Source organism: Chamaea fasciata, unplaced genomic scaffold (genome assembly GCF_029207755.1).
Source record: "Chamaea fasciata isolate MVZ Bird 193981 ecotype frontalis unplaced genomic scaffold, bChaFas1.0.hap1 SCAF_13, whole genome shotgun sequence".
Taxonomy (NCBI): Eukaryota; Metazoa; Chordata; class Aves; order Passeriformes; family Sylviidae; genus Chamaea; species Chamaea fasciata.
In genome coordinates, this window is record NW_027094098.1 from 1,709,121 (window position 1) to 1,734,486 (window position 25,366).

At 53.0% G+C, this 25,366-nt stretch overlaps 1 protein-coding gene across 1 annotated transcript; it reads left to right on the forward strand.

Annotated features, from left to right (window-relative positions):
• The first annotated feature begins 76 nt into the window (after positions 1-76).
• Positions 77-20,544, forward strand: TRAIP (TRAF interacting protein). The gene is made up of 15 exons (XM_066195300.1): positions 77-535; positions 1,656-1,713; positions 2,959-3,042; positions 6,986-7,025; positions 9,583-9,710; positions 12,278-12,372; positions 12,974-13,087; positions 13,985-14,072; positions 15,590-15,679; positions 15,888-15,976; positions 16,670-16,825; positions 17,027-17,075; positions 17,602-17,727; positions 18,254-18,304; positions 19,279-20,544. The coding sequence occupies exons 1-15, from the start codon at positions 438-440 to the stop codon at positions 19,405-19,407; spliced, it is 1,395 nt and encodes a 464-aa protein (XP_066051397.1). The 5' UTR covers positions 77-437; the 3' UTR covers positions 19,408-20,544.
• The last annotated feature ends 4,822 nt before the right edge of the window (positions 20,545-25,366 follow it).

The following is a 25,366-nucleotide window of genomic DNA, read 5'->3' on the forward strand; positions in this document are numbered from 1 at the left end:
GCCGCCTGCCCAGTCTCTCTGTGGGGCCGGGGATCTGCCACGCGTGCTGGCAGCAGGGGGCTGAGCGAGACGCGGCGGGCTGGAAGCGACACCGCTGCCCGGGCAGCGAGGACAGCGGGACCCGTGACCGCGGGCCGCCGGAAGAACCCCGGGGCCACCGCCGGGCTCCGTGGGGCGCGGGCCGAGCAGGCGGGGCCCGGGGCGAGCCCCGCCCACTCCCGCCGGCCCCGCCCCCAGAGTTCCCGCCCATTCTATCCAGCCCCACCCTTGGCCCCTGCGCGGGATCCCCTGAGGTCACTTCCGGGGCGGACCGGAAGCGGCGCGCTGGCGGTCGCGTTTAAACCGCTCCGGGCCGCGCGGCTGCTCTGGCTCCCGGGCCGCGACCCTCCGCTTCTCCCTTTAACCTCCGCTGGCCGCCCCGGCTCCCCGGCCCCGCCATGCCTATCCGCGCCCACTGCACCATCTGCTCCGACTTCTTCGACAACGAGCGAGACGTGGCGGCCGTGCCGTGCGGGCACACCTTCCACCAGGCCTGGTGAGCGCCGGGGCGGGCGGGGGTCGGGCCGGGCCGTGGGGTGTCAGCCCCCTTCTGTGGCCCCGCGCGAGGGCTCCGAGGAGCTCACGGGCTGTGCTGATTACACACATGTGAACGGGCTGTCCCGGGAGGTGGTGGAGTCGCCGTCCCTGGAGATCTTTAGGAAAGACTGGATGTGGCTCTTGGCATGGTGGTGATCGGTCATAGGTTGGACTCGATGCTCTCAGGTCTTTTCCGACCTAATTGATTCTGTGGTTCTGTCGCTGTGCTGCCTGCAGGCTCCCTTCTCCGGAAGAGCCGGTGTCACAGGGTGTTTGGAGAGAGTGGTGTTGGATTATGGTGAAGCCGCCCTGGCAATTCCGTGCTTTTTTGGGGCGGTGTTCAAGTGTCTGTGTTAAAAGGAAGTGGTTCTTCTGAGGAAATAAACTTTGTGTGGGGAGAGGGTGGGCATTTGCTTTCCTGGCTAACGAGCTTGGAGAGGACCACGGGTGTGATTGTCACTTCTCACTCAGCAGCTCTGCTCGGGCCTGCTCTCTGCCAGCAGCCGGCAGAGCAGGGAGAGCTTCCAAAGGTAACCTGCCAGCTCCAAATAGTTATCCTGCTCCCAAAATAAACCTTTCCAGTGTGACGTGATGGCTTGGTTGCAAAATGCATTAGTGGCTCTCCTGGGGAGCCTGGCAGGTTTACATTCATCGTCCCAGAGCAGAGCCCAGCCCGGTGTCTCTCCCTCGGCAGATCGCCCGGAGCTGACGGGTCTGGGATCTCAGCTGTCACACCCTGATAGAGCAGCTCGTGTGCGGGTCCGCTCGCTCCTGCCGAGCTGCGGCTGTTCAAAGCCTGTCTCCCAGAGAGATGTGAGCTCTGAAAAAGCTCTGCCCTCTTAAAGATAAGCTTACATGCTATATTGAGCCAGGAATTGTCTTGGAGATGCGCGTGGAGCATGCGTGTGGAACACTGAGCTCCTGCCAGCCACAACCGCTGGACTGAAGGTCTGTGGTTCTGCTTCAGTGTGTGATGAGGAGTCAGATCCCGCTGTCTCCTGGGGAGCTGGGGGATGGCCCCTGGAAGCAGTGCTCCAGGATTTTAGGGATTTACTGTGTGTTTTCCTTTTCTTTCTCAGCCTCCTCCAGTGGTTTGACACTGCACCTAGCCGGACGTGCCCGCAGTGCAGAAATCAGGTAAAGCCACGCCCTGTGCACACTTGTGGCACAGTGCACTGCAATGGCACCAAGGAGCTGTGGCCTGGGGTGATGCCAGAAGAAGGCTCATGGTAAAAAGCAGAGGGACTTTCTGTCACTTGGGACTCCCCAGGGGCTGAGAGGATGAACTCCTTGCCACAGCCCTTCTGGTTGCAGTGGGTTGAGGGTGCCCTGCCTCTGTTGGCACTGAAGCTTCTTTCAAAGGGACTCTGGGTTTTCACAGCCTTTAATTAGGCTGGGTAAGTATTGGCATGATGGCAGGAGGGGCTGCAAGGGCTTAACGAGGATGCCTGACTGGTGTTTCTGGTATGCCCAGCCTATTGCTGTCAGGTGAACAGCCCATTCTGCTGCACATGGGCCTTCCAACCCGTCCTGGCTCAGCAGTACTCAACCTTGCCTTGAGAAAAGCGGTGGCTGGGGAGAGAAGTAAGGATGGGCTCTGCTTCTGAGATAGGAAGCCGAGGCTTGGGTTTCCATTGGCTTAACTGGGACCTGAATGCCTTTGAAGGCCCTTGTGTCACCAGCCTTTATGCTGCCAGTACGTTGTGGCGCATAGTGGCTGCAGGAGATGTTTCCTCGCTCTCAGATGTAAATTTTAGCCAGCTGCTGCTTGGGCTTAGTCTCTGTTCGTGCTTCTTTCCTCCTCTCAAGGTCTTGGCCCTTGTTCCTTCCCTGACTTGTTGATTCCCTCTGTTCTTCTCTGCCTCTTACATCTCTGGGTTACCATGGAGTTATCGCGAAATAACATCTTATGTGGCAGTAACCATGCAATTAGCTGGTGTCATGACTGTATATAATACTTAAAACACAAAGCTGTAACTGCATGGGGGAGGTGTGGAGAGCTATCAAATTCAATTACAGCACCTTCTGCCTGCAGAAAGCAGCACATACTTCTGTCTTAGGATTTGGCATCATGTTAGCTCAGCATCAGCTGCTTGGGGCTGAACTGCCAGAGAACAGACTGCGCTGGATTCAGAAATGTCTGAATCTTTCTGCTGCGGCTCAGGAGCTTGGCTGGAGTCACACTCCCAGAAACTGAGTGGGGGGTCTGCTGCTGTGCTGTTGAGCCAAAGCAGAGCATCATCACTAATGGTGTCAAACACGTGATCTGATTTGCCTTTCATGGCCTTGTCACAAGGCAGTACCTTCTCCCCTTCCATCTGTCTTCCATATCCGTTGTTTCCGTATTTGTGCCCATCAAACTCTTCTGTCTCCTGTGTTTAGGTCAGCAAAAGACACATCATCAATAAGCTGTTTTTTGATGTTACCCTGGAGGAGCAAGCAGCACCGGATGCTGAGACCTTGCAGGTAACTTGACAGAGTGGTTCTTTCCTCATGTGATGCTTCAGCTTCCTGGAAGGGTGGCCTGGCCTGCTGGTCCTCTGCCAGAAGGTGCTTCCCAAGCTGGAGCTTGCTGTGCTCATGTTTCTGACCTGAAGCATATCAGTCTCTGTGGTGATTTAGCATTTCCCCTGACCAAATCCTTTGTGGTGACTCAAGGAGCCTCCTCTACTTCCTGCTCTTCCTTCTGCTTCTCACTTTACCTGGAAACCTCCTGAAACAACATCACATTGGACTCTTGTTCCTCCCTTGGGAATGAGGGTACAGAGCTCTTCCCAAAGGCAAGAGAAGAGAAATCCCAGATGCAGTGAATTGCTGCTGGTATCTGTGGCTTGGTTGCGTGTGATCCCTGCTAACCTCTCTGGAAAGAAGGGGCTGTTGGAGGAAGTGCCTCATCCTCCTCCTCCCTTCTGTGCAGGGAGGTTATTTGTGCAGACTGAAGGATGTGGGGCATGGTGATGATAAAGTCATGGTTCCCCAAGAGAGATTAGGAAAGGGACTGCCTGAAGCCACACCAGCAGCAGTGAACAACGTGGAGGTTGGTTCCTGATAGGATCCTGGCTGGAGTTAGGATGCTGGATGGTGTGCTCCAAGTGCCACCTTTGGGTGCAGAGAGTTGGGTGTGAGTAGGGATAAACACAGAGTGGCTGTTTCATGTTCTCCTTTGTGTAGTGTGGGTGAAACAGGGCTTCTTCTGTCTTGGAATTATGTGTTCCAAAAAAAGGGTGGCCGGTTGACCTTGGTGTAACGGGATGCTTGTACCCTCTTGTGTTTAGAAGCAGCATGTGCAGCAATTACCATAATTAGCGGTTGCCATGACAATTCTGTATGTACTTCGTATGTCTTTAAAATAAAGCCAGCCAGACTAGAATGTCAGTAGCACTGTCTTTCTCCAAGATCACCAGTAACAAAACCGAAGGCCAAAGTGTGCTGAGGGATGGAGGAGCATCTCTGGGCACTGGGAGCCGTGTGCCCTCACAGCAGATAAACATTTCCTTTCTTACATATTGAGATCTGTTCTCGCGAGTGTAATGAGATGAGTGACTTGGAAATGGGTTGCCTGGGGAAAATTACCCTAGAAAATATTCCTGTTTTGTTTCACCCCCACCCCAGGATCCAAAATGGGTTCCCCCAGCCTTCTGCTCCAGGCAGGTTGTGCAGAGCTACTCCCTTGCTCAAGGGCAGGACCGTGGAGCTGCTCCTGCACAACAAGCTTAATGGTAACTCCTCCTGCTCCTATAAATCTTGTCTGTGTTTGTCAGAGCAACATCTAACCTCAATGTACAGCCAGCTTAATGAGGGCTCTGAGGTCACCAGCTGAAAGAACCAAATACTTTTCTGGGTAAATCAGCATCGTTAGCTCGTGTGGGTATTCACTGCTGTGCGCGCTGTACAGGTTGCTGCTGCGTTTGTCACCAGTTTCCTGCAGTGTGCTGCCTCGTTTTTGGAGGACTTATGGAATACCTTAAGAACACAGATGCCTTGTTCACAATGGGTGAGGGACTATGGTCCACCTAGATGTGAGGTCTGTGTGTGATGGAGTGTCTGATTCTGGCCAGGCAGCAGTTCAAAGCAAACACACGGTTGGCCACGCCTGGGCTCTTCAGAGGATGAGATAAGAATTTCTGACATTCTCAGCCAGAAGCAACTTCACCTGGAAAAAAAAATCCAGAGTTTGTGATGAGCCACTGCCTGGCCTTCGAGAGCCTGGGCATAGAGTGATGTTCATCTGTGTAATCAACTGGAGCTGTATCTGTGCAGCCCACAGCTGTCTTGGAATGAGCATTTGGCCTCCTGCCATAACAAGGATGTGCTAGAAAGCAAAGTGTCTAGCTGTGGTCTGCTTGTCATCTTGGGAAGACAAGCTTGGGATTCTCTTCTGAGAACCAGTCTTTGGCATCCCGTGAAGTGATCAGAAGAGCTCCCTCATGATCTGAAACCCCTTCCTGTTGTTGCAGAATTAGCTAAATTATCCTTTGAACAGTAATTGTCTTTGTCACTGTTCCTCACTCTTGCTGTTACTCTGAAATGTTTACAATCAAAGGAGTGCTGGGGCTGCTTTGCTTTCCATCCCCAGGCTAAAACTTCAATAGAAACACCAGAGGGAACCTGGAACTCTGGAGTGGCTGCAGACCACAGGCTAAATGTCCAAGCATTTCTTTCATTCCTGAACCTGGGTTTAGCCTATATTGAATTTAAAGATGGTCCTTATGAGCAGAACAGTCTCCATGTGGCTGTTCCCAGAGCAGGAAAAGAGTGAGTTTTGGGGTGTAACGCCTCAGTGAGTCTGTCAAGAGCTGCTTGTGATCCGGGGAATGCAGAGTTCTTCCAAATTAAGTTTCAGCTTGGTGAAGAGGAGGTGGGGGGAGGATTCCTGCCTGTAAACCTGCTGGGGAAGGTAGAAGCCTTGGAGGACAGCTGTCTGTGGTCAGGATATAAGCGTTTGATCTTGGGAAAATTTGGTCTTGCAGCTCAGTCTGGCAGAGAGAGTTTGTCTCAGAGGAGAGAAAATTTGGAGCAGCTTTGAGGAGCTGTGGTGGAGGATGAGGGATTTCAGATTAAGTTGATGAATGAGGTAATGTTACATAGCTGCCTGAAGTAGCCCAGAGTTTCTTTGCTATCATGATAATTAGCACATCTTGTGAGCTCACTAATCGTTCCTGAATAGGACTCTGAGGAAGCTACTTCAGAATAGTTCCTGCAGCAGAGTTAATTCCACATTAGCCCTCCAGCAGTTGTGCCCCTTGGGGCAAATCCCCAGTCAGCTCTGCTAGGCTTTGCATTTAGTCCATTCTGCTTACCAAGCTTTACATCCCACATTGCCTTTCCTGCCGTTATTGTCGCTAGCAGAGCCTAGCTCCGGTCCCGTCAGAGTCATGGTCACTGCTGGTGCTATTCTCGGCTCAGATTTGCATGTAGCATTCCGGGTTGCACAGATTTGTGTGCCTGTGTTGGCATTTTATTGTGGTTTTATTCCACTGCAGTTCCTGCCTGACTTGTTATGTGCTTTCCTCTGCAGTTCTCTAACACAGCTTTTTAAGTCATCTTCTGTTGACTCTTTCCTGCATATATTTATCTCTCTGGTTTTATTTTAAATATACATATAGATATATAGATATAAATAGCCTCTCTTTTAACCTCTCTGCATTTTCTTTGGCTATTCGCCAGTGTTAAGTTACATCACTTCATTTTCTCTAATTAAACTACAGGGCATTTGCTGCCTCTTTCTGATCCTTGATGAAGGTGTTAGAAATATTTGATGTTCCTCCGATGCTTGTAGTACCCAGGAGATGTGCACTCTCAGTTGGCGTATTATGGATTGGTTTCTCAGTGATCTGTTTCCAGCTATTCGATTGAGCTGTTAGCTCATATCAGCATCCTGAACTGCAGTGACTTCAGTGCCTGTCAGCATGTTTGAGTGCATGCTTGGTTACCTTTTCAGGTGTTTGGATGTGCCCTCCTGTCTCCCACCTGCAGCTGATTAAAGTTCACTTCAGTTTAAAGAACTCTCAGTGATCCAGTTAGTCTGGCAGCATCCCTCCCTTATTGCCTTGTTTAGGTAAAACATTATAAAAATTGTTCTTGCCTGACTTCCTGTGTTTCCCTGAGAGCCTTCCAAAATTATTCAGCTAAAACAGGATGACTGACAGTGTGAGAAACACAAGGTTGACAAGGCTAAGATGAAGCTGCGATCCTCTCTTCTAGCCCCGAAGAATGCCAGTTGGAGGTGCTCTTTCTGTTCCCTGTGACAGTCCAGGCTTGTAACTCTGTGCTTGTTGTTTCTGTGTTCCCTCCTTAGTACCTGCCTGGTCCAAAATTCCTGCTGGGAAATCTCTTGGGTCGTTTTAAGATCTGGTGAAAGCATGTCTGCAGGGCATTTCCTAATGGGGTTCTCTGTGTTGTGTTTCAGAATGAATTGGACAAGGTGAAGGCCCAGCTCTCCTTGAAAGGTGAGTTCCTGCTGCCTGCAGGGGATTGGCAGCCCACAATCAGCAGCTCCTGGGCTCTACCTGTGCCAGGTGGCTTGCTCAGTTCTGAGGATCCCGTGTGCAGAGGCCATCCTGCTCTGAAGCCGAGGGCATGGCTCAGGCTGCAAACTGTTTCTCTAGAGCAACTTCTTCGGAGTTTTTTCTGAGGCAAGAACACCTACGGTGATGCAAAGCTTATATGACAGAGCCTGAGTCCACAGCCTGGGCCAGCTCTGCTGTAACTCAGGAGTTCACTGTGAGTTTAGACAAGTAGATGCAATTTTTTTTGCCCCCCTTCCTAATCACAAGTTTACAGAATTGCAGCAAAGCTCTATCCAGAGCAGGCTTAAAAGCAAAAGCCTTGATTTGCTTGCTGGGAGACTCACAGCTGCATATGGCAAAGGCTCATTCCCTCCAACAGATGAGAGGGTGAAAGTGGTGTCCAAAAGCAACAGTGGGAAGGCTTTGGATTTGTTTGGCTGTTGCGGTGCCACATGTGTCGTGCAAAGAGCAGACGGAGTTCAGTGTGCACGCACTTCCATCTTCCCATCTTTAATTTTAGAGGATGTTTGAGGGAGGCAGGAAAAGCAAAAGCCCTGGAGACTTGTCGATGGGTTTTAAGCATCGTCTGTAGGCAGCCTGTCATCAGAACATGAGTCATGAGCAGCAAAAGGAAAATGTCAGTCTAAGTGACAGAAATCCTAAAACATGCTAGCAGAAGGGAAAAAAAAAATGTTTAAAGAATGCTGGGGGCTCACCCACGCCCCAAGAGTTGTCTTTCCTCTGTGTTCCTGCATGCACGAGACAGACATGAATAGCCAGTAGATTGAGGATTCAGTCCTTAGCCTGAGAGCAGAATTGGATGGTCTGCACATCTCTATTCTGAGGCCTGTTCTGCCAGCTTGCTTGAGTTTAGTGACTTGGTAGAGAGCCAGATCTTCTGGGGAAGGTGGCTGGGATTCTTGCTAGGATATTATCCAAGAAAAACTGCTTGAAGGCCTGCTAATCTTCTCGGCTTCTGGTGAGTAGAGGTTGGATTTGACATTCCCTGTCCCATTCTCTTTTCATATTGGAAATGTGAAGCTCCTTCCCACCTCCTGCCTCCTTTGCTGTGGGTACTCTGCTCTCTGCTGGTTCCTGTGTATAAGTTCTCCATGTGAAGCTGTGCGCTGCAGAGGAGCTGTGGAGCTGCCTGGCTCTGATCAGCCTGCAAATGGCTTGAGGTGCCGAGCTCCGAGCAGACCCAGCAGGCTCTGTGGGAGGCACTCTGAATGAGCTGAAAACTCATTCCTGCAGCACGGAGGGGTTTAATTCCTGCCATCTGCCTCTGGGCAGCTGGGAACGGAGGAGGGGGAAGCCCTAATTCTTTTGGTGGGTGTGGAGTCCCTGCAAACGCAAGGGAGCATCTCCAGGCGCTGCCTCTGGTGGGGAAGGGTTATTCAGATCAATGGAGAAGCCACCCGCGTGGTTCTGCTGGAACACGTTCCTCCCTTGTTCCTCGGTCCCACATGGATCTTTTACTCCCTGATTGAACAGTGAAGCTTCACTGCAGGTCATGCTTCCACAGCATATGGAGGCAGAATTTGAAACTGGATGGCTTGCAAGGAGAACAGGCTTTTTAGAAAGGCACACTTTGGCTCTACTATTGCCAGGCTGTTTTAGCAAAGACCGAAGATGCTGAGCTGAAGATTTTCCCCTCCTCTCAGCAGGGTTAGGTGGAGGGGTTCCTGCTTTCCCTCATTACCCAACTGCTTTAAGCTTCTCAGCAATGCTGGCTGTTCCCTGCATAGGTCTGGCAGCTCCTGATGGTGGCTGTTGCTTTCTGAGCTGTCCTTCCTTTGTCTCCCCAAAACAAATTGAAATCTGGTGGTGTTTTCCACCACCTTCTCTCTGGTGGTCAGAGGCGTGTGCTTTGCTCCTGAATTGCCAGGGGGAAGGACAGCGGGATGCAAAGGTTTTGTGACCTGCAAAAGGCGGGCACTTGGGGAATCTACTTAAGCTGTCATGTGTCCTGAGGTGTCCCCAGTGTCACTGCCTCCTGCCCTTTGTGGGTGCAGTGGTTGATGAGGGCATGTGCAGTAGCTTGGCGGACCCCTGCATATAGCTGCCAATGACCCTCAGAGGGGTTCCTGACACATAAGATTCCATGTGGAGAGGATGGATACAAAGCTCTGTTCTCCAGCTCTATGACAGCTTGGTGTAACTCGAGAGGAATTATTTCCTTGTGCAAGCCTGGCTTTGAGAAAACGCAAGAGTTAAGATACATCATCTTAATGCTAGCAGGGCTGGCACTGGAAAGCTATTAAAGGGAATTTTTTATCTTTAGTAAAGAAATCTTGAAGCCTGCTGGCACTGAGAGAAGCAATCGCTCAGTACAGACCCTGGTGCAGACAGCACTTAGAGAAATGGCTCTCTCCAGGAATGGCCAAATCCTGGCTGCCTGGAGCTGAACCTGCAAGCAGTCTGTGTGCTCCTGCTGCTGTGCTGCAGCTGGAGTCTGGGTTACCAGGCCATGGCCTTTTTCTTTCTTCTTTTCCAGAGAAAGAAAAGCGGGAATGCCAGGCTGTCGTGGATGGGCTGAGGGAGACTCTGGATGTGCGCAATGCCACGATAGAGTCGCTCCAGAAGTTGCTGGGAGAGACAGAGATGCTGTGCTCCTCTCTCAAGGTACTCTTCCTGTCCCTGGCAGGACTAACCATCATGCAGTCAGTGTTTGTTCTGTTGAAGATCTCTGCAGATCCTGCCAATAAAGAGATTGTGCTGGTGGGATTTTGTGTCTGGTGCCTGGGTTTTCATTTTGGTTTGATTAATTGAAGCAAATGCTGTTGCTGGACTCAAGGTCCTGTTTGTGCTCTGCTTGAGGTGATTTAGATGCATAAAAAGGCTACAGGCCTGTGGTTTGTGTACAGGTGCTCAAGGCAGAGGTATCCCTGGTGAGGGAGAAATGCCAGCCCAGCCTGAGGAGTGCAGCTGAGCCTCGATAATGAAGTGGCAGTGCTGGTCATAAAGGTGATAGCAGGACTCTAGTGTGGGAACTAGCCTCAGCACCCCGTTGCTAAAACTGGTTCCCTGAGGTAGAATGTTCTGAAATGGGTTTAGGCCAAATGGGATTCAAGGAAAATTAGTTTCTTACTTTGATTGGGGGAGAAATCAAACTGAAAAATATGGAGGGGGAGTTGCAGGCTTCAGCTGAGTGGGATCTGATCCAGCTAACTCTCCTGTCTCTGTTCTGTTGCCAGGGCTTTGCCTCAGTTAGGTTAGTAATGTTGTGAAGTCCAGGGATCAAATATTCCTCTTGTGCTTCAGTGTGCAGTGACTCAGTGTGTAGTCATGTACTATGCGTAAACAGCAAGAGGAAGAGGGTAAGAGCAGGAGCAGCTTTGTTGGAATGTCTTGGAGCAGCTTTGCCTTGGTGCTGGGCTGGGCTGGGCAGTCTGCTGTGTGGAGGTGATGTGCCTGTCTCAAGAAGGTGGGGTGCAAGCAGGTGGGGTTTTGAGCTGCGGGCTGAAAAGTGGGATTGGTATCTACTGCACTTTCCCAGCTGTCTGACCCAGTATTCTAAACTGCATTGTGTTTCTTGACCTGCAAGGCCAAGTGGCCCAGAGAGAGCTTGTTGATGTGTCATGGTGCTGTCATGCTATATGCCACCTGCACCTGGGCTCTTTTGGGAGGAAGCGTCTGAGAGATCTACCTGACACCAGGACAGAGAGAGTAAGGAATTAATGCCAGGCAGGCCTCGCTGTGAGCCAGCACAACTGTTTTTGCCCAACCATGGCATCATATCCAATCTGCTTGCATGTAAAGGCAGCCTGGATCTTGGCCATGCCATAGATGCTGGTGTGATTCTGGATAGGTCAGTGGCAGGATACTTCTGATGCTCCCTACTCCAGCAGAAATAATTGTGACGATGAAAGCTGGTACTTGTTGCTCAACTCAGCAGCTCAGTGCTTGGTTTTCCTGCCTTGACACCTCTGGAGGAGGCTCTGTGCTTATCTTCCCTGTTGCAAAACCCTCTCTGTATGCTTAAGTCCCTTTAATGAAAGCTGGGCAGGGCAGAAGGATTAGGGACCTGGAGGTATCTTTTCTGTTGCCTGTAGGGAATGCCAAGCTGAATGCCAAGCACGGTCTTAAACTGCACCCTTAAAGATTAAAGCACTGAACTTCTGCAGTGAAAATACAGACTTAACTTGCTGTGAAGCAGGTTAAGGCTGTGAGCTGGTCCTGTCTTCTGCTAGCACTCTCACACAAGTTTGCTGCAGTTTCAGCTTGGTTGAAGCTGGGGACTCTCCTATGACCAGGCACAAAACACTGCTGTGGGGATCTGAAGTGTTGAGAGTTCTGGTCAGGGTTAAGCCAAAGACAGGCTCCAGTTAAACAAGAGTGACACATGACCCTTCAACACTGTCCCTCCCCAACTTCCCAGTGTTTTTGCAGCTGTTTGGTTTCTGTGGCAGGAAGTGGGTAAAATCCTTGAACTTCTGTATGGGAAAGAGCTTTACAAGGCAATGATATTTTGCCAGGCTGTCCCCAGAATCAGCACTGAGCTGAAACCAGAGCCTTTCAAAGTTGCTGTGCAAGATGCCCAGGCACACTCAAACCTAGACAGCACAGATGCATCAGAATGGTGCTAATTCAGCTATCCCCATCCTCTGCTACACTGCAGATGTGTGCTTTTCCAGCTCAGCTGGGGTTCTGTGTTACTGCTGGAGAGGCAATAGGCTGCCATAGGCTTGCAGCAGGTGAGAGAAATGCCCAGGTGGGTGTCTGGTTTGGCTGAGGTCTCCCAGAAGAGACCCACTCATTCCTTTCTATGCTCTGAGAAGCTAATGGCAAGAGAGTTGGGAGGCTGAAGCAATCAGCTGTGCATGGGAGGGAAGGCAGTAGCAAGGGTTGCTTGCTGTGGACTCCTTTGCTTTTGAAAAACAAATTGTCACTGCTGTGTACAGGGAAATGTGCAGCCCCTCCAGCACTCCCATTACAGAGGGGCTGTGACATGGTTTCAGCTCCAGCCTTGCCTTGTGATTAGCACTGAGACCCTGCTGTGCTCATGGGGAGCAGAGCTGGGGGTATAGTGAGAGGCAGCTCAACTCTCCCTAATCCCAGGCTGCTGAGGTGGTGATAGCATTTAGAGCCGATGTACGCTCCCAGCTGCCTGCAGTGTGCATAAGCCGGGATGTTTCTCCAGCAACCCCTGCAGCCTTACTAACGGTCTGTGTGTGCTTGCTTCCCTGCAGAAGCAGATGAAATTCCTGGAGCAGCAGCAGGAGGATAACAGAAGTTCAAAGGAGGAGGCCCGGCGGCTGCGAAACAAGCTGAGAACCATGGAGCGGTGAGATCTGGGGAGCTCCCTGGGCCTTGCAGGCTGGGCTGCACACCTCTTCCCTTTGTGGGGCGGGCAAGAGGGTCCTCCTGGGCCTGTTGCAACACCCCCCTCAGTATGCTGGATCATCTTGCCTGTAAGGTTTAAAACAGCTGCTTTAGCTGCCCTGCATGCCTCTTGCCCCTGCTATGTTTGCAGACAGCTGCTCTTATTAAAGAGCAGCAAGGCAGGGTACTGGCCTCATCTCTAGTGCACTGAGCATGGCTATGTGCCATTTCTGTTATCAGAGGATGCTGGGGCAGAATGCCAGCCCAGGAACACAGTCAGCCACAGGGCTATAGGGACCAAGAGCTGGGTATCAGTTCCATGTGCCGTATGCGTGTACAGCTGCCCCTTCTCTAGCCCAGGTAGTGCTGCTTTTCCCCAGTGAAAAGCCCTGCTTGAGGTGAGGGGGCTGTATCTCTTCTCCCATGACACCCAGAGTGCCTGCAGGAGAAGCTCAGGCTGCGCCAGCCCCTTGAGGGGGAAGCAGGGCTTTTGTCTCTTTCCCAGGTGTGTTTGTGATTCATGAGCTGAGGATATGTGTTTGCTTGTGGGTTTTTTTGTGCAGGATCGAGCTGTTGCTTCAGAGCCAGCGCTCAGAAGTGGAGGAGATGATCAGAGAGATGGGAGTCGGGCAGGCAGCGGTGGAGCAGCTTGCGATCTACTGTGTCTCCCTCAAAAAGTGGGTGCTGCAGGCTTGGCACAGCTGGCTGGCGCTGTCCTGGGGGTGCCCAGGGAGAACCCTCTCCTGAGCACCGACAGGCACACGGGCTCTCTGGGGCATTTGCCACCTCTTAGGGCTTCCACTGGGTTTTGACTGACAGATCCTGGGGACCTAGTTTGGAGCCTGTCACACTGAACTGTTCCTCTTGTCACTGTAGTGACATGTGTGTCACCATGGGAACTGTCTCCAGAGTTGTCAGTGCACCTATGAAGCGATGATGATAATTCCCTCTGCTTTCCTCTCGTGCCTGGGGGAAAGCGAGTGGATGCAGAGTTCTGGGTTGTGCCCTCTGCAGCACTGCACTGTGCAGCTGTGCCCTCTGGCAAAGCAACCCTGCACTGCTGCCCTCCCCTACCTGGATATCCATCTGGTCCTGCTGAGGAAAAAACACAGCTTTTTTTGTGTCTCTTCTGATGGCAGCTGAATAACTGCAGCTTTGGTACAAAGCTGTAATGAGGCAAGTGTCCCTGTGGTGTAATTGGGAATGAATGTGCATGGCCAGTAGTGTGAAGTCTCTGAAAAGTCACTTAAAGCAAAGTCCCCTGTTTGCTGCCAGCATGGAGGCTGTGCTCTGTTTTCTGTCTTTTTCACTGGCAACTGAAATGTCTCTGCCTCTGGTTCCTATTTTGCTGGTGATACCCCATGCAGGTTTTTTCTCCCCCGTGGTGTAGTGGAATATGTGACACAGTGTTGGTACACTCACTTATCTTTGTTCCTTAAGGGGCATTGTGTCTCCTGGGTTTTCTCTGGTGGCTCTGCAGGTCCAGAACTTCAATTTAAGGGTTTTGGCTTATCTCTGAGAAGTTCTGGCTCAGCTGTCTTACAAATAGTGTGACTCTTTGGGTCTTTTTGCAGGGAATATGAGAACTTGAAGGAGGCTCGGAAGATCTCTGGTGAGATGACAGAGAAACTGAAGAAGGAGCTGTTTTCTGTCAATAATAAGGTAAAGGGAGAATGTGAGTTGCCAGGGTGACCTCTGGTCTGTAGATCCCTGTCCATAACTGAGGCCCAGGGCCTCTGGAGTGACCCCCTCCCACACTGATAGGTGCAGGTGTGTGGAAGGGTCAGGCTGGGGTTTTTGGGCCAGGATGTGATGTGGTGAGCAAGCAGCTCGTGGGTGTTGCCAGAAGGGTGGTCTCTGGGGACAGTGCTGGGGCAGCATGTGCAGAGCCAGCCAGAGTTTGGCAGGGAGCCTGTGCTGGAAGGCAGAAGCACACAGGTGCTCCACTGCTCCCACTGGGTTCTGGAAGCAGCAATTCCTTCATCCGGCTACACTGCTGAGCACTCAGCTGCCAGCTCCTGCTGCAAAACTGGGCTCCTAAGGAAGTGGGAAGGGGTTTTGAGCCAGTGTCAGTTGAGCAGGGCTTAGTCCTGGCTTGGCACATCCCGTCACACCCAGCCTTGTGCCTTCAGCCAGCTGAACTGGGCCAGGGCTCTCACATCATGCTGTGCCCAGGGAGAGCAGCTTCCCAAAGCACAGTGAGGACACCCAGGTGGCCCTGCACAAAGCCTGCCTGGGCTGGTCCTGTGCTGGTGCAAAGCTTGGGGATGCTGATGTGCCTCTGCTGCTGTGTTCCCCCTGTTCCAGGTCTGGCCTGGGGTCTGTTAGCTCAGGTCAGGCAGGACTGTCTTTGTCTGTTCTGGTAGCACATTCCTGTGAAAAGCGTGTGTGTAGCCTCACTCCCCAAGGCACAGGTGTTCTCTGGGGCATCCCTGTGTCTAAGCCAACAAAGTGAGAAGCCGTGGGTGGATTTGGCCCACTTCTGTTACTCAGCCATAGCTGCTGTCCCCTCAAACGGAGAAGGAGGTTTTCAGATTGCTGTGCTGTGTTCCCCAGAGGAGTTCACCCCTACACAAGGTGCTGATGCTGGAATTGGACTGCTCCTGGCTGAGTCAGAGCCAAGCTGTGATGGCCAGTGTGGGTCAGGAGGATGCGAGTCAGTGCACAAGGGACTCCAGGCTTGGCTGACAGAGAGCTGACTGTATCCACAGTCCCTGAGCTGGCCCAGCCTCCTGGACCCACTAAAGTGTCTGAAGTGGTAGCAGTCCACTTCCTGACCCCTGCTGCTGGCATGCTTCCCTGTTGAATCAGGCTTGTCCATGTGCCAGCACTGCTGATGCACAGCCATCCTCCAGCCTGTGGTTTGTGATTCCTGTGCTGTGGTGTGTCCAAAGTCTGCAGGAATTCAGAATGCAGCCACCAAGTGTTAGCGCAGGGAAAAACTTTGCTGTCAGGCATAAATGCTGGGCAAGCAGCCCTGGACATCCCTCTGCAGGCAGCTTGTGGAATTGGGTAGGGATTGGATTGTGCTGATACAGGAGAGATTGGTCAGACTGACACAGGAAAATTGAGCCCTTAACAGGGGAAGTAGCATGTGGTGCAGAGCACACTGCTCTCACAGGGCTCTGCAGTCCCCCTTAGCCAGGTCAATGTAACCCACACTCTGTTGTGTTTTGCAGCTGCAGAAAACAACTTCAGAGCTGGAGAAGACACAGGAGGAGTTAAAAAACACACAGAAAGATCTGAAGAATGCAGACAAAGAGATCTTGGTGAGATTATCATTCCTCATGGCCAGCTGCCAGTTACTGCAGACTGGTCTGCAGCTGCAAAGCCAGGAGTTATGCTGGCTTTTGCTCACTGACTAAATTTCCCAGCCTACCTCTGAGCTCCACCTGACGCTGATTTATGGAAAAGGGGCAAAGTATCTACTGCTAAATTTTTCCTTATCGCACTGGCTGATTTCCCTTTTCTCTCCAGAGTTTGAAGAAGAAGATAGACATCCTGCAGGATACTCTGAAGGTTCCATCTGTAACCAGGGAAACACTCAGTCGGCTAGTCTTTGAAAGGTTAGTGAGCTGCATCCTCAGACACAGTACAGGCATGGAGGTGACAGGTTCAAAGCCAGAGCTGACAGTTTAACTATCTGGGAAAGCAGAGATGTACTAGTCTGGCAGGTGATGCAGAAGTATGGCTGTTTTGTTCTTTGTGTCCTTTGGTTTACTTGGAATTCTCAGAGGGTTTGGGTCAGGAGGGGGTGGAGGAGTGGCCTGAGTTTTGATAAAGTCTTTGTCACTGTGTCCTGCCTAGGAAACATACCTAAAGCTGCTCTTCTACTTGCTTTAGAGTTGGCCTTGTGATGAGCATTCACTGGTGTATGGGGACCAAAGATCTTAGCTGGGCAGAGGAATCTAGCCTGAAAAAGGGCATCTAATTTTATCCAGCCTTTCTCGAGGGGCCTCTGCCATTACCTCAGTAGAGCAAGCTGGGTTGTGTCCACAGGGCAGCAGTGTATCAGTGTGATTCCTGGGCTCTGGGTGCTGCTGTTACAGCGCTCAGCGTTTGGGGGGGAGCAGTAATTTAATTGAGGGGAACATTTAAACTCTGGGGTTCAGATTGTTCTTTCTTTGACGGATAAGCAGAACAGGGCTCTGCTCCTGGTGCCACTGCTGTCTGAGCACTCAGTGTTGTGGGGTGCAGCTCTGCCTTCCCCTGGGTGGCAGGTAGTGGCTCAGTGGTTGATGATTTTTTTGGTCTTGCAGCCCTAGTCCCGTGGAGCTGCAGCATCCAAAGCTCCACCGCCCTTCCCACAGCGATGAGATCAATCTAGATGCTACTTACGATGTGGACACCCCTGAACACCAGCCTTGCCCAGCTCCCTTCGGCCCTTCAAAAAGGCAGAAGCTGGATAAAAAGCCGTGAGTTTTCCCTGCTCTTTCTACTTCTAAAGGAGATCAAAGTCTCACTGCTTTGGAAGTTGCTATGTGAGATCAGATAGCTCTCCAGCTGCCTGATGGCGTGCTGCAAGCTTTGTCGTCATTTGCTTGGCCTTGTCTGTCCTTGTCAGCTCCACTTCAACAATAAATCTCTGCTGATTTGCTCCTTGGGCTCCTTTACAGGCCTCCTGTGGTAAATCTGGTGAAGAAAGTTCTGAAGGAAGCAGTGGAGGTAAAAGGACTAATCTTGGTTTTTCTGTGTCGCCTCTTTGATTCTGCTGTTAATAAGCTTGGGATAAAGAATCTATTTTCTCCCTTGTGGCTATAGACTGGCCCATCTGAAGAAGCAGTCTGTGCTTCAAAGTGTTTTTCTTGATGGTCTGGTAGAAACACTGTTGCTGCCTCAAGTCTCCTGGAACTGGGCAGGAGAAGGGAGGGTGGGAACCCACCTTCTTCTTGCTGATGATTCTGCCCCAGATGTGCTTCACAAACCCTACCTGGAGCTGACCACAAGGGCTGTAGGGTCAGCTGAGGTGGCTGTTCACCCAGGCTCACTGGGGATAGTGTCCTGCCTCCTGGGAACTGTTCCCATAAGCCCCAGTGGGAGGTTGGAAGCTGCTGGTTTTCAACCTGACACACGGTGTGGCAGTAACCATTACCTTAAATAGCTGTCTGTGTTATTAGTGCTGCCTATGTGTGGATTCTATTCAGCAGACTGTTGCTGGTTAAAGGGCTTTTCTTGTTGTTTTGTGGGACAGAACGGGGCAGATGATCTGGAGGATGATGCTCTTAAAGGACTCATGCCAGCATTCATCAGGAACTCTGTTCTCTCCAAGAAACCATCTTCGGGTGGTTTGCTGGGTTCCCACAAGAACATGGGCTCAGTGAGTATAACTGTCCAGTTGGTGAGTGTGCCCAGGGCTGGCACTGCCACCTCTGTCCTGAACTGACCCTGAAAGAGGAAGTGAATGAGGCTTTTACCTTGCCACATGCAGTGTGTGGAAAATAAATCTCGGAGCATAACCTGGCTACTTTCCAGTCCTGCAGAGCTCCAGGGATGACAGATGCTCATTCCCTTCCTGGCAGCAGACTAAGTGGCTCTCAATGTCCTATTCCTCCACTTCCTTGGAGCTTAGAGTGTCCTCCTTGTATTCCTCAATCCCAGTCGCAAAATCCTAAGCCTTGCTTGGCTTGTCTGAAAAAGTGTCCAATATTCCCAAACTTTAATACTCATGGGTCTGTCTTTTTCCAAAAGTGAGGGCTTAGCGCAAGTACTGAGTGTTTCCAAGTACCTTTAGCCCGTCTCCAGAAGCTGTGGTCTGCAAGACTTCCCCTTCCCGGTATCCAGCATGATGGGAGGTAGCCAAGACTCTGTGTGCTGCTCCAGGCTCATTTGTTTCTCTCTCGTAGGTGAGGACGGGCTACGATGGCATGGGAGGCAGGACAAAGTTCATAGAGCCAGTATCCTTTCCTGCGGCTTATGTGGCAGTACTGATGCTGTGGACACCTCTGTTCTGTTCCTTCTCTTTGGTCTCAACAAAAAATGGACTTGGAATCATCAAGGAGTGATCTGATTTCTCTCTGAAAAAATCTGAGCTCAGCAAAGGCATCCAGGACCCAAACTTGCTGAGAGCACTTGTGGCTGGCTCAGAGGAGTACATCAGCTAGAAATCAGTGCAATTTTCAGGGACTGTCTGTGCCCTTGAGATCTTATAGCAGCCGTGTAGCACAGCTTCTTCTAGCTGTGTGCCTGCCAGCCCATGCAGCCAGAGCCCCCATTCCTGCAGGATGCTGCCGCTCCACTGTGGTGAGGAGTGTCTGAGCTGAGCTCACCCCCTGGATGTGGAGCTGCTCCTGCCTTGGGATTGCTCTGCCATGGGAAGGCTGCAGGCTCTGGCTGCTCTGCCTTCACCTGCACAGTGTCCTGGCTCATGAGGTCTCGCAACTCAAATAGATATGTTGTTAAAATGCTGGGTTATGTGCAAGGGGATAGCATAGAATCATGGAATCATTAATGTTGGAAAAGAGCTTTAAGATCAAAGTCCAGCCATTAACCCAGCATTGGCAAGCCCACCACTAACCAATGTCCCTAACCAACATGTCTGCATGCTTTTTGAACACTTCCAGGGGGGACTTCCACCACTTCCCTGGGCAGCCTGTTGCAATGCTTGACCACCTGTTTAGTGAAGAGATGTTTCCTAATATCCAGTTGAAACGCCCTGTTTGGGAAATGTTCCCTGACACATGGGACAGGCGTGTGTCTGAGCTCTGCTCCTGTGAGAGGGTAGCAGAGCCCATCCTGTCCTGCAGGATGGATGGATGCAGATGTGTGGCTGAATCCCAGGTCTATGGTTCAGGCTGGACTGCAACAGGTGTTGGATCACTTGTGTTCCTAGGGCACTGATCTGTGCTTTCCTTGACAGTTTTACCTCCAGACAAACATGGCAGAAATCCGTCCATTATTAGTTAAGGGCAAGAAGAAGGTCACCAGACCAGCATCTGCATCTCCTCCTGCATTTTCCTCCGGCAGCAGCCAGGCCAGAATGGACACTTTCCTGCTGTGAGAGCCCCTGACCTCATGGGAGAGGCTTGGAAAAGGCTGCAGGGCAGAGCACACTAGCCCAGAGTCTGGCATGAGGCAATGTGCAGCCACCACTGCCTGGGGTACTGTTTGCAAAGCAGTGATGCTTTGTGGGTGAGATGAACTGCCCTGTGGAGAATCCTGCCCCTGCAGCAAGCCTCTGGAGGCCAAGCCTCTGGCTAATGCCTGGACTGAGCTACCCTCCTCATTTTACTGTTCCTTCCTCCTTTTTTTCACACAGAATTAACAGGGTTTTTTTGCCTTCTGGCCTCCTCAGAGCTCTGCAGTTGCTGCTGCTTTGGGCTCTCTGGCACCAGGTGGAACTGCACTTCTTGGATGCAGCCACAAGCAGGAGGTGCAGGAAGGGTGTCTAGGATGTCAGTCTGGAGAGCAGCAGAGAGAAAGGACCTGGACCTGCTCCATGCCTGGTGTAAATAGTTCCAAGAAAGTTTACTGGAGGAAGAAGTGTGTAGAGCAACTTGTGTGGCTGTTGAGTGTCTGTATATTCATCATCAAATTAAACACCTACCCTCAACCACAGGCCTCGTGGGGCTGGGGAGATCCACAGGTGGACTTGGGAGCTGTTGCCCTACCCTGTTTTGGGCCATATAGTCCAGAGTGGTCTTGCAGGCTTGGCACTGAGACTACTGACTTGGAAGGAAAGTATTGAGGTGACCCCCTGCTCCACTTGGAAGCTGAGATAGGTGTGCTGGTGTGACCTCTCTGCTTGGTGTGTGTTGGTGCGAAACTTGCGTGTTAATTTCTATTTTTTAATGAAGGTGTATTTTTCTGATTTTGTAACTGTTCTGCCTTGTGATTAGAGGGTTTGGAATGGCCTGGAGAAGTGTTAAAGAATGGCTCCCTTCAGGGGAGTGGTAGACTGGTGGGGCTGAAGCTGTCTGGGTTCTTCAGCTTGGAGCTCTGAAACAGAAGATCCACACCTGAAGCAGGGCTGTCCAAGCTGCAAGGAACAGATGTGGTGAGGCACCTAATAAAGCACTCTGCTGTACAAGTCTGACATTTCCTATTTCCAGCTGCTTCAGGCTGGAATCTGTAGTACCTGGACTGGCTAAAAATATGTTTTTAGGAAATAAAATATATTACTGTGCATACTTATTAACCCAACTGCCTTCTGAGCATTTTCCACCCTATTGCACCTCAGGGTGGAGGTCTGAGCTTGAGTGCTGAATGTAGGTAGGGTGATGGATATGCTCAACCCTCCAGGTTCCTTTGGGGTGCCAGCCCTGGGACACAGAGGCCCCTTGTGCAGGAAAGGACAGTGGTGGGGTGAAGCCATGGGGACAGTGATGCCCATCCCCAGGGAAATGAGCAGGGCAAAGCTCTGCAGAGCATGAGCTGTGTCTCACCTGCATCACCTGAGGCTGACTGCAGAATTAAGTGGAATAGGGGAAGTTTGGAGGAGCCAGGAAGAGGGTTCAGAGGGCTGGAAAAAAACACTTGGGGGACGGAAGAGGGGACTTAATCAAGCAAAGTGAATTCTGCAGAGGAGAAGCCTGGGAGAGGGTCTGCAGAGAGCCTGCTGTGCTCGGTCCTTGTCCTTCGGATGTGTAGGTATCAAGTGTCTGTAAAATGTGTGAGACTTGCTCTGGGTCTCTCCAGTTCAGGAAGACCCTTTTAAGAAGGCAGCAGTAAAGGTGGCGGACATGGTCTTCTATGTTGGGGTTCTGGAGAGCAGGTGTTACGGCTGCCATAAAGGGAGAACAGAGATCCCAGCCTGCAGTGGAGGGGCTGAGAAGGATGCTTTGACACCAGGGTAAGTTTAAACTGAGGTTTGAGCACCTTGTCTGGGCACCACCTCCACCCACCTGCACCAGCGCTGCTGCTGGCAGCTGCCCCAGTCTCTGTTGTGTTCAAGGTGGATGTTTTGAGACTCCTGTGTTTGGGGGACATATCACCTCAGGAAAAAATCCAAATAAACCAAACTTTTTTTGTGTATCCTGTCCACCTACTACATCCTGACCTATTTCATCCACTCCTGCACTCTTACTTTCCGTAGACTTGTTGCTGCTGGGTTGTTTCTGATGCGTTTTTGTTCTGGTTTATTGCATATCTGTTGCGCCTGCCCAGAACTGAAGCTGTTTTGTTCTCTTACTGCTTTCATATCTTCCAAAGCTCTTTTTCTCCGGTCTTACACCTTTCATACCCCCCACCTGCTCCTCAGTGACCTTCAGTGCCAGCATCCCCTTCCCTGGGCTGGTGGGATAGAGAAGGGATGGGGAAAGGGCAGAGGTCTCTTGTTCCTGAGGCTTATTGGAGCCGGTTGCTATTTCGGTGCGCTCCGAGGTGAGGCTGGACCCAGTTTCACGTTTATTTTAGGATTTAGCGCGTGTGTGTTGACTCACAGCCCATAAAAAGCAGCCGCCAGCACAGCCCGGGCTCGGCTTCGGCAGGGCTGGCGCGTCCCGGTGCAATTTTTGGTCCCCGCTGGGGTCCCCCCGAGGCGGGGTCCGGGCCGTGGGAGCCGCAGGGTGGCAGCAGGCGACCGGCGGTGGCAGCGCGTCCCTCCGCCCGCGGGTACAGGCACCATTAATTACCGCCCCTCATTAACGGCAGGGGGCGGGAGGCAGCCCCGGCGGGGCAGCGCTGCTCTCTGACGCCATGGGCAGCTTCTGACGTCACACAGAGAGAGCGTGAACCATTGGCGGGGCGCTGCGTGACCTCATGGGAAGGAGGGTGCTGGTTGGCTGAGCTGGCGCTTAGGGACAGTGTGTGAGCCCATTGGTTTGGCCCTGGATGTCACGGAAGAGCAATGGTGGTCACTGGCTGGGCTCTGGGTGACCGCGGGAAGGGCAGGGTGGTTATTGGCTGAGGCTCCATTACCTCATCAGCGGGCCCGTGACCTCACAGGGAGGCGTGTGCTCATTGCCTGGCTGAGAGCCACTGCAATGCTCTCATCAGGGAGCAGGGTGCTCGTTGGACAGTAGCATGTGACATTGCAGGGCTGCCTGTGACCTTACAGGGAGCAGGTCAATCACTGACTGGCAGAGTGTGACATCACAAGGCAGTGCATGACTTCACAATGATGCAAAACAATCATTGGCTGGCAGGATGTGATGTCCTTGGACAGCCCATGACATCAAAGGGGAGGTGGGTGCTTGTTGGCTGACAAGCTGTGACTTCCAGGGGCAACACATGACTTCATGGAGGAGGGAACACTTCATTGGTCAGTGGTGTGTGACATCCTGCAGCAGCCCGTGACCTCATGGGTGAGCAGGCCCTCATTGGCTGCTGGGTGTAACCTCATGCGGGACTGCGCGCCCATTGGCGGCCGGACCGTGACGTCACGGCAGACGGGCAGCTCATTGACGGCCAGCGCGGGAGCTCAAGTGGCGCCGCCTGGCGGGCGCGAGCGCTAGCGCTGCGCGGCGCCGATTGGCCGGCGGGCGGGGCGGGGCGGGGCCCGGGGGCACGTGCCGGCGGGGCCCCGCGGGGCGGGCGGCGATTGGTCGAGTGAACGCGCGCGTGCCCGCGGCGCGAGCGGGCGCGGTGGCGGCGCATGCGCCGGGCGGTGCGGGCGGGCGGCGATGGCGGCGCGGGGCTGATGGCGGCGGCGGGGGCGGCGCTGCGCTGAGGGAGCGGCCCCGGTCCCGGTCCCGCCCGGCCTGACATGGGCAACGAGGCCAGCCTGGAGGGCGGCGGCGACGACGGGCAGCTGCCGCCCGCCGCCGCCGCCGCCGCAGGGGCCCCGCCGCCGCCCGCCGCCGCCGCCGCCGCGCCGCCTTCAGCACCGGGCGGCGGCGGACAGCTCCCGCCCGCCGCCGGGCCCAGGTCAGAGCGCGGGGCGGGGACCGGCGGGCGGCGCGGGGTCGGGCGCGGGCTGAGGGGCCGCGGGGGGCTGCCAGGGCGCGGGGCACGGCTGGGTGGCGGTGTGGGCACAGGTGCGTAGGGGTGTGGGGGGGCACGGGTGTGTGGGGGCATGTGGGCTGGAGGAGGTGCAGCGGTGTCGGGTGCAGGGGTGAGCAGTGCCGGCGTGCGGCCGAGAGCTGTGATGGGTGCTGGTGCGTGCAGGGCTGTCCGGGGGGCAGGAGGTGCCGTGGGGTGCTGGTCTGTGGGGCACCTGCAGGCGAACGCAGGCAGCTGAGACAGGAGTGTGCACGGAGTGCGAGCCGAGAGCAGGGACGGTGCCGCTGTGGGGTGTGGGCAGCAGGGAGAAGGCAGGTGAGGGAGGTGCAGTGGGGCTCAGGGAGGTGGTGGAGACACCCGAGGCAGGTCACTGCTGGAGGGTGCAGCTGCGGGGGAGCTGGCAGCTCCGAGTCACCCGTGTGTGCTGCGGAGGGCAAAGGTGCGGTTTTGGGCCGGGTGTGGGAGAGGGATGGAGTGCCCGGGGAGGAGTGCCGTGTTTGGGGGGCAGGAGAAAGCGGTGTGCTGCCCGGTGGGCAGAGGTCCAGCAGTAAGGGGAGAGGCATAAGGAGAAGGGAGAGTGGTTCAGGGTTGGTGGGTCTGGTCAGGATGGGGGGGATGGTGCCTGGAAGCACACGCCTGAGAGCACTGGGGCATGTGAGCATTCCAAACGTTGCCACCCTAAATGTGACTACTCCCAAACGTGGCCACCCCAAGTGGAGCCAGCACCAAACGGGAAAGGTCGTTATGTAACAGGAGGGACATGCAGCCCTGCCAGGAGTCATCGGTGCAAAACCTCGCAGGAGAGCTGCACTGAGCCCTTCTCCTTCTGCCAGTCAGCACCAGCTGGGAGGGAGACACTTCGGGAGCAAGCATGGGATAAGAGATATTCCTTTAAAAGGAAAAAAAAAAAAAGCCAGTCCTAAAACATCATCCTATCTGAAAAACATAAAGGCAAGGAGCAGAAAGTGGCACGGGGGGATGCGGGGGACTCGGTGGGTGGTTTGCCATCAGTGGCCAAGGCAGTGGCATTCTGGGCTCTTTGTCTTGCCTGAGCAGTGATGAGCTGGTCTTGCAGTCGTGTTGCTTCAAACAGGGAGAACCCAGGCAGGAGTATGAGCAGGAGGCTGCAGCCTTGCCTGGCAGTGGGCTCCGTCTTGCTGGGCTGCAATCACTGCTTACAGGTGGCATCGTAACATCCAGTGGGATTCAGGGATGTTACAGGGCGGCCAAGCTGTGGGCAGGCTTGTGTCTGTAAGATCCCTGTGAGCTTTCACACAGGGAGTGTGAAAAAAAAAACCTCTGAGTGAAACTGTGCTCGTTTTCCTTTACATTTTTCTCAGTTTCCCTTGCTGGGGAGTCACAACCCCTCTGCTTTGGCTTCTGCCAGTGAAAAGTTGTTTGCAGCAGCTTGAACAATTTAAAATTAAATACCTGCGGGGTTGTTTAATGAGAGGAGCTGAGGAAGCCATGCAAGTCTGCTGTCTCTGTCTGATTGTGGCACTGCTCCCCCATTACTGTCCAGTGTCTGTGTTTGCTGTTGTGCAGCACGGGCCTTCCAGGGCCTTTTAGGGTCCCGGAGCACACGGGGCTGGTAGGTGGAGGAGCACAGTCTGCAGCACTGGCCATCCGTGCTCCTCTCCTGCCAGAAACACCAGGTTGTTTTTTCCAGCCATGCTCCAGCCCTTGCACACTGAGCTGATGCTCCTGCGCCTCCTGGGAAGCTGCTGCTGGGAAGCTGCCCTCCCTTGCAATTAATTAACGCAATTAAAGAGGTGGGCCAAGTAGGGCTGTACTGTGGAGCAGCAGTGGGATGGGGACGATGCTGAGCTATGCCAATGTTTAAAATCTAAGCGTGGGAGGGGTGGGGTGGGGGGGCTGAGATGACACTGAGGGATTTTAATTCAAGGTAGCAAAGTGGCAGTGAAGGGAAATCAGGCCTTGGGAGGAAAGTCGCTTTTGTGAGGTGCAGGAGCAGGCACATAAGACAGCCCATATGTTGTGAAAGGTTCAGCAGAGCACAGGATGTGCTGGCCAAGCAGTGTGTGTGCAGTGCAAAAGGTGCTGCTCCAGAAATCTCA

Coding starts and splice junctions, on each gene's coding strand:
- TRAIP (XM_066195300.1), top strand. CDS start 438: ATGCCTATCCGCGCCCACTGCACCATCTGCTCCGACTTCTTCGACAAC. Junction 7,026..9,582: donor GGCCCAGCTCTCCTTGAAAG/GTGAGTTCCTGC, acceptor CTTCTTTTCCAG/AGAAAGAAAAGCGGGAATGC. Junction 17,728..18,253: donor CCCACAAGAACATGGGCTCA/GTGAGTATAACT, acceptor TCTCTCTCGTAG/GTGAGGACGGGCTACGATGG.